Source organism: Vombatus ursinus, unplaced genomic scaffold, assembly GCF_900497805.2.
Source record: "Vombatus ursinus unplaced genomic scaffold, bare-nosed wombat genome assembly UNPS02014820.1, whole genome shotgun sequence".
In the NCBI taxonomy this organism is placed as follows: Eukaryota; Metazoa; Chordata; class Mammalia; order Diprotodontia; family Vombatidae; genus Vombatus; species Vombatus ursinus.
In genome coordinates, this window is record NW_020954598.1 from 24,040,943 (window position 1) to 24,054,866 (window position 13,924).

At 41.8% G+C, this 13,924-nt stretch overlaps 1 protein-coding gene across 2 annotated transcripts in view; it reads right to left on the reverse strand.

The window, feature by feature from the left end:
• Positions 1-13,153, reverse strand: part of RNF123 (ring finger protein 123) — a 112,465-nt gene extending 99,312 nt beyond the window's left edge. For both annotated transcript variants that reach the window (XM_027837146.1, XM_027837145.1), the window contains exons 1-3: positions 13,058-13,153; positions 1,072-1,183; positions 581-665 (exon numbers count right to left, since the gene is read on the reverse strand). In XM_027837146.1, the coding sequence (XP_027692947.1) occupies positions 581-665; positions 1,072-1,153 (167 nt within the window). In that variant the 5' untranslated portion in view covers positions 1,154-1,183; positions 13,058-13,153. The remainder of the gene's footprint in view (positions 1-580; positions 666-1,071; positions 1,184-13,057) is intronic.
• Positions 13,154-13,924: the final 771 nt, after the last annotated feature.

Here is a 13,924-nt window from a genome sequence, read left to right on the forward strand (position 1 = left end):
GGAAAACCTGCCCTGATCCCCACAGCCTACAAGGACCTTTCTTTCTCCTGAGCTCTTAATGCACTTGCAGGCTGTTCCATTCATTGAACACTTACTTAGACTGCACTGTCCTGCATTATTTATCTTTTCACGGCGGGCAGGCCTGATTGCCCTATACAGGCTGGACACTTAGAAGAAGAAGGTAAGGAATGTGTTGTGTATCATATAAGCCTGACTAAAATAAAAGCCAACCTTTTTTTCCTCTCTCCATCCGACTGTTAGCGAACATTACGTGACAGCTTAAAATGGTGTTCTTTTTCTGGTTCTACCTATATACTGCTTTTCATTTCAGAAAGATTTCATTTTAGATGTGCAACCCATACTCATCAATGACCTATATTCACACCAATAAGGAACCTTTTCTGTATTCCTGAGAGTATCTGCTATAAAGCTCTGCATATAAAAGGTGATGAATATTTATTCATCATTTGTTAATGACAGAATACCTCCTCCTACCTCCAAAAGGATGGGTCCCAAGAGTAGCAGCAGCTCCCACCCCAAACCAGCCCTGTACTTGACAGAGAAAAGACATCCACTATACCTGGTAGCAGTGGTGGAGCGGATCTGGTCTGGGCTGGGAAAGATACGCTGTAGGTAGTCATTTAGTAACTTTTCGTTGACGATACCTGTAAGCACATGAAGCCAAATGGGGAAAAAACAAGGGAATGGAAGTCATTATGGTTAACAAGCATTATGGTGCTAAGTCACCTGTACAGTATTTGGGCTAGTCACTCCCTAGCTGAGCTAAGGAAATACTGAGGAAAGGAAGCCACATTTTGCAGGAAGGTATAAGAATTTCGGAAAGTTATACAATCCACTGATATTGAAGACAAAGGAAAACATTGTTGATGGACTGTTATTCAGAGGCTGGTGGGCTAATTTATACATTTCTGGGCCTTTTGCTTCTCCTCCTCAAAACACTTTTTTGACCTAAATGGCTGAATTAATAACTGCTGGTAATATGGTCAACAACTACTCTAGAGTTCCTTCCTCCGTGGCCTCCCCCTCCCTTTCTTGGCCCAGGACTCCCACCTGTGACTTTGGGCTTCTCAGAATCAGAGGTCAGTCTGTAACTCTTTTGGGAGAAAGATGTGCCTGCCCCTTTTGACGTCATTATTCATTTCTCAGTGAACAGTCAGTGATCCTGGGGGTGGGAACATAAAACATAGATTTTCACACACAATTAATACAACCTAAATTTGTTAACTATACTTATTTGTTACAAAAGAGGATTTTTGGATTGAGGTGGGGGAGTTGGGGAGGGAGGGGGAGGAAAGGGTGGAAGTGTTGTATGAGGATTGGGTATATAGATGGTGATGTAAAAAAAATAAAGAAAAGAGTATCAAAGCAACATTTTAAAAATAAACAGATTAGAGCAGAAGGAAGTTCAGAAGAGGATGAAGACAAGCAGGGCAGTGCTGGCATTACCATGTTATACTGAATGTATACTTTCAAACAATAAGCTGCTCATAACAGAGTCACGGTTCTCCATACAATCCTCTTTTTCTGTCTTTTGTATACGGAAATGCTCATGTCAGTTGATGCCTGTCAGGTTCATAATAAGTATATATTTTTTTAAAATAGTAGAGGCTGCTTGCAAATGGCAGTAAAAGTATGGGCTGACCATATAAACATGAGACCTACTCTCACGGCCCTAGCCACTGTTTCTGCTTTGTGTGTTCTCCCCTAAGCACAATGGACTAAACAGTGATGGCTAGAGACAGACTTTTCAAGCCTACTGACTACCTTAGGAATTCAGGAATTCCTGGGTTCCTCAGTCAGTGCCAGCTGCCCTGTTGGAGACACTCCCTGAAACTACAATTTCTTACAGGACATGTCCACCAACTAGCTGGCCCCTACACCTGATATGTACTCCCCCATCTCACCTCTGCCTCTTAAAGTTCTTAGTTTTCCTCAAAGCTATCTGAGGTCTTTCCTCACTTCCCAGTTGCTACTGCCACCCATGAAATATTGCCTTGTATTTAGTTTGTATATGTGTGTATGCTTATACATACACATATATGTGTACATATATATATAATGCAAAAGTTTTGAAATTACACATGTGTATGTACATGTAGTCTTGCTCAAAAAGAATGTAAAATCACTTGAGGACAGAGACTGTTTCATTTTTATTTCTGCAGAGGGCCTAGAACAAAAGCTTGACAATCGTTAACTGCAACAACAGTATTACTATGAACATTTGGCCATCATGGCAGTCTTCTTTCCTATCTCTAACCTCCTTTTGTATATGTGCCCAGCAGCAGAATCTCTAATCAAAGGGTATAAACTGTTTAGGGACTTGTATTGCCTAATTACAAATTAATTTCCAGAATGGCCAGATCAATTCACAGCTCTATCAACAGTGTATATTAGTGTGTCTGTCTTCTCACAGCCTCTGCAACATGGATTATTTCTTTTCTTTTTTTTAGTGAAGCATTTGGGGTTAAGTGACTTGCCCAGAGTCACACAGCTAGTGAGGGTTATGTGTTATGGTCGCATTTGAACTCAGGTCCTCCTGACTCCAGAGCCGTTGCTCTGTCCACTGCACCACCTAGCTGCCCCCAACATGGATTATTTCTGTCTTTTGTCATTGCTAACAATTTACTGGGTGAGGTAAATCTCAGGATTGTTTTAATCTGTATTTCTCTTATTATTAGTTATCTGAAAGAATTTTTATATGGTAGTTGATAGTTTGCACTCTTCTTTTGAAAACTTAAGTCTTTTAACCACCTGAACATGTTCTTGGCTTTTAAATATTTATGTAAATTCTCTATACGTCTTGAATATCAAAAAAAATTTAATGTAAAGGTTTTTTTCCACTTAGCAATTTTCTCATTCTAGCTGTAATGATTCTGTCGTGTGCAAAAATTTTACAATTTTATGTGGATTTCTGTTTTCTTTTTTTATGACCCCCTTCTTTAAGGGGGTCCAAATCATAAGGTACCTTCTTCCATTCCATAATTTTTATCATGCTATGACCTTTTATTTTAGGTCATGTATTCATTTGAAAATTATTATGGCATATTTCATAAAATCTTAGTCTAAATACTGAGATACTGTTATCAACACTGGGCTACTATGTTCCATTGTTTCTGGTTCTTGCTCACCAAGTCTCTCTCACTGATCTACTTTTTTAACTAGCAACAAATAGTTTTGAAAGCTTATGCATCATGAAATACTTTGAAGACTGAGAGAGCTGTTCCTCATTCCTAATTTGATTATTTTCCTGAGGATTCTATGCCTTTATCTTTTAAATAAATTTTGCTATTATTTGTTCTATTAGTTCTGTAAAGTAACACAATTATTAATTTGATCAGCATAACACTAAATCTTTAAACTGAGCATCATCATTTGTATTTTATTAGTCAACACAAAAAGGGACAATGAATATCCCTATACTTATTTAACTTTTATTTCTGTAAAAAGTATTTTGAATTTTTCTATAAGTCTTCATTGTGTCTTATTAGGTCGACACATAGATATTTTATGCCTCTTACAGTTATTTTAAATGGGATTTCTCTCATTCCCTACTAGTTTTTGTTATTGCTATATAGAAATGATATTTGTGGATTTCCTTTGTATCCTCCTGTTTTACTGAAGGTACTAATAATAAGCTTCTCCATTCTCTGCAGTATTCTAAGTATCACGTCTAAAGATAGGAGTAACTTTTGTTTTCCACTTTCCTGATGTTTATGGTTTTAATTTCTAGTCTTATTGCACTAGTAATTCTAAAACCATCAGTGTGGAAAATGTTAAACTGTGCATATTCTTTGATCCAATAATCCCACTTCCAGGTCTATGCCCCAAATATATTATGTCATAAATGTGTGTGTGTTTATAAATATATATATATATATATATATTTATAGTAAGGTTTTTTTTTTGTGGTGGAAAAGAATTAAATACTGAGTATGTACCCATCAACTAAGGAATGGCTAAACACATTATGGTATATGAATGTAATGTAATACTATTGTGCTGTAAGACATGATAAAGGGGACATTTCAGAGAAACCTGGGAAGACTCATGAGAAGTGAGCAGAACCAAGAAAACAGTTTATATAATAACAATAATATTGTAAAGACAAATAACTTTGAAAGACTCAGGAACCTGGATCCATGTAAAGACTGGCCCATGATTCCAGAGGACTCATGGTGAAACATGCTACTTACCTCCTGATAGAGAGGTAATTAGACTCGGGAGTACAGACTGAGACTTTTTGAAGAGAACATGGCCAGTGTGAGAATTTGTTTTGCCTAACTATGCAGGTTTGTAACAGGGATTTTGTTTTCTTTGTTTCTCAATAGAGGAAAAGGGAGGGAAAGAAAGTAGATTTTTGTTGAATGAAAAATATTAATTTAAAAATAATAATAACAATAATAGTAGTAGAAAAAAGGTCTCCTTACTTTACCCTTGTACTTATTAGGAGAATTTCTTATATTTCTCCATTGTAAATAATACTAATTTTTGGTTTCAGAGATAGACTTTTTAAAAAATAGTATTTTTTAAAGGGCATTTCCACATCTTTGTTTTTTAGGATTTAAGGTAGAAATGAATATTGAATTTTGTCAAAGCCTTTATCTACTTCAAGTGGGTTGTTTTTTTTTTATTAACATGATTAATTGTCCTAATTTTTCTCATTGTTAAACCATTTTATCTTGGCCAAAGTGAATAATTTTTGGATAAATTGCTATAGCTTTTTTACTAGAATTATTTTAAAATTTTGTAACAATATTCATTACTGACATTGACTTATATTTTCTTTCTCTGCTTTACCCCTCCTCCATTTGGGTATCAAGCACATATTTGTCTCATAAAAGCAGTTTTATGGAGAACCTTATTTTTCAATTACCCAGAATAATTTTTATAGCGTAAATATTAATTGCTCTTTACATATTTGGTAGTCTTCACTTGTATACCTGCCTGGGCCAAGGTTTTCTCTTCTCCCATTTAGTATTTCATTTATGACTTTTTTTTTTCTTTTTAGTGAGGCAATCAAGGTTAAGTGACTTGACCACGGTCACACAGCTAGTAAGTGTCAAGTGCCTAAGGCTGGATTTGAACTCGGGTCCTCGTGACTGCAAGGCCAGAGCTTTATCCACTACACCACCTAGCTACCCCTCCTTTATGACTTCTTTCTTTAGACCAAGCTGCTAAGAAGTTACTGTGTATTTGTTCCATGTTTTCAACTAGTATCTAGATGGCACATTATGCTGCCTCCATTCTTTTCTTCTTTTGATCAGCATATCGAAGAAAAGACTGTTGACCATTCTGGTCTATCTCTTCTCCCTGAAGCCCGTTTCTTGACCATCCATCTTATGAAATGTTCTCCAACAAGGCATTTTCTTCTTTCTTCTTCATTTCCCATCAGCTATACTCTCTGGATTCTACTCCATCATTATTTTGCCTGAGTCAGGTATCTTCCCTCCTCCCCCAACTTTTTTGCTTCCTTTTGTGTTGTCTTTCCCCATTAGATTGTAAGATCCGTGGGGGCACAGACTGTCCTTTTCTTATTTGTATCTCCAGTGCTTGGCCCAGTCTCTAGCACAGAGTAGGTACTTAATAAATGTTTACTTTATTGTATTATATTCTGGGGGAGACAAGATGGTCCAAAAAACCCCAAATTTGGAGATAACGGAGTCAAAGCCAGTGCCATTTCTACTACACTATGCTGAGTCTCTTTCCCAAAAACATCTCACCCTGATATTTCTTCAAATTGTGAGATAAATGAAATGGCAATTAGATATATGGTCAATATGATTTTTTTTTTTTTTACAAATGATCCAGAGATTTAAAGAAAAAAAAAAAGATCATTGCTTTCATCCAAAATGTAATCATAGGATTTGGACCTGAAAGAGACCTCAGAGATTACATTATCCTAAATTAATTTTAAAGATGAGGAAACTGGGGGACCAGAGACATTAATTAACTTTCTCAAGGCTACACAGGTGACCTTAGGCAAGCAAAATAGACGTTTGAACCTGAGTTCTCACTTCAAATCCTCTTTCCATTTCCACAGACTTCACAGCAACACAAAAATAGTAACTATGTATTGCAATTCCCTGCCTGGATAAAAGAAATGGGCCAAAACAAGAGTTCTTAACCTAGGGACCATGAACTTGTTTGTTTGGGTTTTTGAAAGCAGTTTGATAACTGTGTTTCAACATAATCGATTTCCTCAGCAATACTCCTGTATTTTGTTTTATGCATTTTTAAAACATGATTCTTAGAAGAGGTCCAAAGGCTTCACCAGACTGCCAAAGGAGTCTATGACATACACACACATACACAAAAGGCTGAGAACCCCTAGGCTCAGAAACGCCATTCTTGGGACTCCAGTAAAGAATATAACATATATTTGTCAGCAAAAAAAGTAAATGAAAGACAAGAAATCAGGAAGGTCCTGGACTCCTGTTGGAAATCCATCCATTTAGCCAACTAGAAGGGAAAAAATCAAAGGGCATAAATAAGCAGAAAAGTCTTGGCAGATACAAGAGAGGATTCCTAGTAGGATACTGATGTGTGCTACATTCCAACATAAGTGTCCTGAGCTCAGGAGAAATTATCAAGGAACTTATTTCCTGTTCCAAATCACCTGAAAACCCTCTATCTTATCCTCAGATGCACTCACCTGAGTATAGTAGATGCTTAGAGAAGCAAAGGAAACCATAAGTGCCAGGGAGCAAGGGTGTTCAGTGTCCTACTTTCTAGTACGGGAAAAACAAGTAAGAACAGGTCACCAACTAGACAAGAAGAGTATAGAATTCCCCAGCAGATTATAACCTGCTTATAGCCCCAAGTTGCTTTCCTACACTTATCTTGTCTCCTCAAATAGAATATAAGACTATCGTCAATTTCTATCTCCCTCAAGTGCACACTGTAGGTATTTGATAAACACTTATTGACTCTAATCTGCTTGGGAAGTATGGGCAATAGCAGCAGTGCTCAGCCTGCTATAAGTTTCAAAATAACATGTTAGTGCCTGCTACCAATGAACAGCCATTGAGAATTCCCAAATGCTAGAGGCAGTAGTAAAAGGAGTGGCTACCAAATTAATATAAGGTCCTTAACCCGGCATTCAAGGTCCTCCCAAACCTGGTCCTTATTTACTTTTCCAGTTTTCACTACTACCCTAAAACATCAATTCAAAGCCACCATTTCCTTAGCCTGTCCTGTCCTATCCCCCTTCTAGACATTTGTACATACTACCTTCCAAGCCTGGAGGGACTTCCCACACATCTCCTTCAAGGCCCAGTTCAGGGGCTATCTCTTCTATGGCATTTCCTCAGCCATGAAATAATCTCCCCCCATCTTGGATCTGTTTGATCTCAACTACGTACTAACTCATGATCTAAGATAAGGACTAGATTCATGATTTCATTGCTAAAGGGAACTTCTAGATGAGGAAACTCTCTCTCCCAATCAAGTCAGTACCTTTTCTGCAACTCTCAGTCCTATAGAGCTGGCTGGGCTGCTGAAAGTTAAGTGCCTTGCCTATAGTCTTATAAATAATCCATGTCAGAAACAAAATTCAAACCCAGGCCACTATGCCATACTGCCTCTCAAGATCTAACTGGTATCATAGGAGGAAGCTGGGTGGCATAAAGGATAGAAAGCCAGACTTGGAATCAAAAAGAACCAAGTTCAAATCCTGCCTTAAACACTATACGACCCTAGGCAAATCACTTAATCTCTCAATCTCAGTTTCTTTATTCGTAAAATGAGTATGACGATAGAACCTACCTCGGCAAGGTTGTAATGATCAAATGAAATGTATGCTCTTAGCAAACCTTAAAGTACTATAGAAATGTTAACTACTACTAAACTTGTTTGGGTTTTTTGGGGGGGTTGTTGTTTTTTTTGCTAGGCAATGGGGTTAAGTGACTTGCCCAGGGTCACACAGCTAGCAAGTGTTATGTGTCTGAGGCCGGATTTGAACTCAGGTCCTCCTGAATCCAGGGCCAGTGCTCTATCACTTCGCCACCTAGCTGCCCCTTACTACTAAACTTGTTGAGAAAGCTTTCAATACTATCCTCCTGTATATCCTCTCATTTTTAGGTTTTCATGACAATGATCTTTCCTAGTTCTTTCTAACCTGTTTGCTCTTTTGTCTCCTTTGCTGGATCTTCAACTAGGGCATCAAATGTCTGCCTGGGACCTTCTTCTTTTCTCTCTCTACACTATTTTACTGAGTGATCTCATCAACTCCCATGGGTTCAATTAACAACTTTATACACACCATTCCCAGCTCTCTATATCTAGCCCTAATTTCTCTCCTGAGCTCCAGTCCCACATTACCAAACGCCTTTTGGACTTCTCAAACTAGTTGTCCTATAGGCATCTCAAACTCATCATGTCCCACACAGTACTCATCATCTTCTCCCCAAAGCCCTCCCCTTCTTCCCAATTTCCCTACTACTGGCAAAGGCACCACCATCTTCCCAGTCATGCAGGCTCATAACCTGTGTCATTCCCAGCTCCTCATTCATCCCCATATCCAGTCAAGCCTTGTAGTTTCTACCTTCAAAATATCACTGATCTACATCCTCTTCTCTCCGCTCACAAAGCTACCACCCTGATGCAGGCCTTTGTCATCTCATACCTGGACTACTACAATAAGCTTCTGGTTGGTCTTCATATTTCAAATCTCTCCCCACCCTAATCAGTTGTCTCCTAAACCGACAAAGCCCAGGTCTGACTATGTCACCCTTTTCTACTCAAATTCTGGTGGCTCCTTTTTGCCCAGAGGATCAATTATAAAGTCTTCTGCTTAACATTTAAAGCCATAACCTGGCTCCTTCCTGCCTTTCTAGTTTTCTTATACCTTACTCCCCTCCATGCACTGTATGACATAGCTATACTCACCTATTTGTACACAGCAGTCTATCTCCCAACTTGGTGCCTTTTCATTGGCTGTCCACCCTCCATACCTGGAATTTGTCTCCTTTCCTTCAGCTCCAATCCCACCTTCTGAAACCTCTTCCAGCCCTTCCCACTGCTACTTTCATTTACATTGTATATAGTTTGTGGGTACAAAGTTATTTATATGTCTTCTCCTCCATTAGAATATGGGCTCTTTGAGAGCATAGATTTTTTTTTTCCTTTCTTTGTATTCCCAACACTTAGCATAGTGCCTGACATAGTGAACGCTTAATAAACTCTTATTGACCGTTATCATAGTTATTTGTGTACACATCTCATCAATGCCCACTCCCCACCCTCTGCCTTTTAATATGGTATACTAAAAAAGACACTAAAGTTGGAGTCCAAAGACTTGGGTTCAAATCCTACCTCTAATACTTCCTAGTTGTGTGACTCTGGACAAATGACTTAATCTCTGAGCCTGTTTCCTCATATGTAAAATGGAAATAATAATACTGTCTCACAGGGTAGTTATGAGAAAAGTGCTTTGTAAACCTTCCAATAGCAAAGAAATCTAAGTCATTCTTTTCATCTTTGTATCTCCAGCACCTGAGACACCGTATACAGTAGGTGCTCAACAAATGCTTGTGGTTGTTAAATTGAGAGAGGGAGGGAGACAGAGATGTCAGGTCCTTCACAACAGCAAGCTGTGGGTGGACACCATTGAAGAAGGTGGTCTAGAACTCCACCAGTAAGGCAGAACCTATGCACATATATACACACCAAGCAAACCACTACCTTTTGCAGCCTTTCTACAGGATCCTAGAACTGCAACAACCTCAAGAGCTCTTCTGGCCCCCTCACTGCTCCAGACTCAGGTCAGTGAGGCATGGTTAGTGAATTACTATATACTTCCTTGGATGTCCACTCACTGCCACAGTCTCACAATGGTAAGAACTGAGAGTTCTTTCTTATGCCCATCTCAAATTTCTCCTGTTTTAATTTAAGAGTATTTCCTCCAGTGTGCTCCCCCTAGGATAGGAAGAACCATTCTAAGCTTCCTTCCCCCATTTAAAGATAGTGGAGTTGATTCTGAAGCTAATTTCCTAACAGCTCTAATCTCTTTAACCAGTCCTCTAAGGCAGCTCTTCTCTGGGCCTTCTCCAAAGATTAGCTACAGTACTAATATCCCTGACTCCTTTTTCAGATGTAATACTGAGAAACCTCTCAGTCCCTTGTAGGTGGGGAGTCCTTTGGACAAGAGGTTTCAGAACCCAGTGGACTCCACACAATTTTTCAAGTAATTTATTATTATAAACTTAATAACCACCAAAAACTAATATACAGTAATCAATGATATAACTAAACCATATGAAACCTTAAATAAAAGACTATCTAGAAACTATCTGGTTTTTTTAATGTATATACGTTAATTTTAGCCAAATAGAAACAATAAAATATTGTCTCTTCACGATCTCTTCTGTGTGTACATAGATGTCCTGGTCCTGCCTATTTTATATCAGGATGATTTCCTAAGAGTTTCACTGTGTCGATTTTACAACCTTCCCACCTACCAATCCAACCACCACCCTGGGAGTTCCAGGCACAACAGAGAGGAAAAATAACTTGTGTTGGCAGAGTTTAGCTTAATGAAGCCTGAGCAGTGTTAAATGAATTCAGGCCCTAGACTTTCCCACCTACTTCTCTCCAGCACCAGGTGTGTCTTAAACATTACATCTGACAGCTTGGGGCAAAAAATGAACTCCACCCTAAGACGGAGAATGAATGGTGACAAGCACTGGAGGTGTATGTGTTTATGCTGCCTCAACACAGCAGGAATTAGAAAGTCAGTGTAGAATATCACCACTAACCCCTCTGGAAATAGCCTTTGGCCCAGGGACCTTCTCAAAGTTCATGAAATCCCTATTACCAATCCTCATTCCCCAGAAGGCACTGTTTGGATCAGAGAAGGAAGATGAGTCACACAGGAGGGAAATGCCTAGCCCTGGCAGAACCCAGTGGCTCAACTAAGGCTCCCACCTGGTACTTTACTTTTTATTTGGATCTATCATTGTCCATGCTTACTAACAAGTCAGGAAGCCCAGGGCACACACCCATTGTCCCAAAACTTGGGCTAACAGTGCCTTCAAAAGACTGAACCTGTTATAACAAAGTTCGGGATTGGGCTCTGAGGAACAGAGATGGAATATCAGGATTAGGATGCTAGGGAGGTGGCTTCCAAGGAAATCGTAGAGAAAGAAAAAAGAAGGAATAGAGGAGAAAGGACCTAAGGTCTGAAGAAAATAGAGGCAGGCTCCCAGGAAAGATTGTAGAAAAGTTTGGGGAGTATAGTTATAGAGTTAGCCAGAGGTATCAAGCCCTTGGGCAACACTCCTGAGTGTCAGGGGAACCAGATAAAAATGTAATTGTATAATATTTAACAAAATAAATAAAAATACAGTAAAACATATAAAAACATTACATTTTAAAACTAAGTCAATATGCAGCCTACAGGAATCCTCATGTATGGATTACTGACCCGAGTTTCTATTTGAGTTTGATACCACAGGTATAGGCAATGAAGGATCATTTGGGAAAGGGAGACCACACTGAAGGAGGGAATTGCAAGGGATTAGAGTAATTTGGGCAGCTAGGTGGCGCAGTGGATAGCATGCCAGGCCTGGAGTCAGGAAGACCCAAGGTCAAATCTAGCCTCAGACACATACTAGTTGGGTGACCCTGGGCAAGTCATTTAACCCTGTTTGCCTCAGTTTCCTCATCTGTAAAATGATGTGGAGAAGGAAATCGCAAACTACTCCAATATCTTTGCCAAGAAAACTCCAATATCTTTGCCATAAAAAAGGATCATGAAGAGCCAGACATGACTGAAAAATCAAAAGAATATTTGGGAGAGGTCACAATAGTGCCATGAGGGGTGACGGGACATAAATGAGTCAGAGTAAGGGAGTATAAAGTGAAGGGGCACAAAACTGTCACAGTGAGGGAATAGGACAGACAGAAATGGCTTCGGGGGCATCATAATGTAGAGCTTTAGGGAGAGGTCATTTGTAAGGGGCAGAGTGGTCAGATGAGGTTAGTGTAAGAGGGATGATGAAGGTCACTCCCACACCCCTCATCATCCCTCTCACACACACTTCATTGCATGTGTGAAAGGGATGAGACCCTGAAGAGAACAGATCTTCAGATCGGGGGGAATCATGAGAGCGGTGGAGGTGATGGTGAGAGCTACGGGGGCCCTAATGGTGGTGGGGACTATGACTGAATACAACAACAGGGGGGAAAATGATGAAAGCTGTGAAGGTTACTGTGAAAAGTGACAGGTCCCCGTTCAGACTAGAAGGGGATGAGGTCACTGGTCATAGTGACCTGCAGGGAGGTTAGTCATAAGAGTTCAAGGGTCATAGTGGGGAGTGTGAGAGGGGTCAAAAAGAGAGGGTGAGGAGAGGAGGAGGAGGACAGTGAGGGGTAAGGAATAGGAGAGGGGCTAGGTGTGAGAAGATGAGGGCTGTGGAGCTCATTAGAGAGTGAAACAAGGGGTGCCCCTGACGGTGAGGGTCGTGGGAGAGCTCCAGGGAGGGAGCACGCCGACAGCTGCGAAGAGGCTGGGAACTACCGGGAGGGATCCAGTGAAAGGGTCACAGCGGGGGTCACCGCCGGGAGGAGGGGTCACCCGAAGGCCCTGGCATCACAGCGAGGGAGGGCGCAAAGCCGGAGGTGCCCAGGAAGAAGGGGAGGAGGAATGTAAGTCACGGGGATGGGCAGAGATGAGGGGCGCGGGGTGACAACAGAGGGACTGTAGTGGGGGGGAGCTGGGGTGAGAGGTCACCGTGAGGGGACACGGCGCGGCGGGGGGAGGTCATGGTGAAGGAGACTCAGGGCAAGGAGGTCCTGCCGAGGGGACGCTGCGAGCGGGGAGGGGAGGGCCCCCCCCAAGGGGACAAGAGCGAGGAGGGGAGAGGGACACGGTGAGGGAGACATCCCGAGGGGAGCCGAGGGAGGGGTCGACACCGCCCCCTCATCCCCCAGCCGACGGACTACGGCAGCCTGGCCGGCCTCGGGAGCCCGCAGACCCCGCCTCCCCGGCTCCGGGGCCTCCCCGGGTCCCCGCGCCCGTCCCGGCCGCCACACTCACCCTTCGCTTCGGCGCCTCATATAACATCCGCCCGACCGCTTCAGCTACGGCTCCCGGCTCAGGCCAAACCGCAGCCACAAGCGAAGCAAGCGTTGAGCCGCGCTCTCCCGGAGCCACGCCTTCCATCTCTGTCCTACCTCCCGTCCCGCCCTCCTCGTCCCAGCCCCCCCTTGCCCCCGCCCTCTGCTTCCTAAACCACGCCCCCCCCCTCCCCCCCCCCCCCCCCCGCCCTTCTCTCCCTAAGCCACGCCTTCGTCCCGTCCATCCTGTCCATCTCCTCCCTCCCGCCTCCTTAGGCAAGAGCTGGCTCTGTGTCGGACCCCTTTCGCTTCTAGAGAAGGACCCTGAGCCTCACACCCTGGTCCTGGAGAGCTGAGGTAGATGCGAGTTCCCTTCAGCCTTAGCAGTCAGTCAAGAAATATTTATTAAGCACCTACTATGTGCCAGGTGCACTGTGCTAAGCCCTGGGGGTACAAAGAAAGACAAAAGATTACCTGCTCTCAAGGAGCCGGTCTACGTGCAAACAACCATGTGCAACAAGATACATACAGAATAAATAAATTGGAGATAATTAATAGAGCAATGGTGGTGATTCTCCTGCCTATTCAACTGCTCCTTCTCTGTCTCCTTTGCTGGATCCTCCTCCAGATCACACCCCCTAACCATAGGTGAACCTCAGGTGTATTTTATCTGTCCTTGTACCTCCCTGTCCTAGACTTCCGCCTATGATAGGAGCCTAATAAGTATTTGTTGAATTGAATCACATTGAAAAGAATTAGAGCGAGGGCACGGAGGAATCGTCACTTACCCCTCGTGGAGCCCAGATCTATAGAGTCTGAGCGTATAGGGTGGATATGAAAGAAGAGG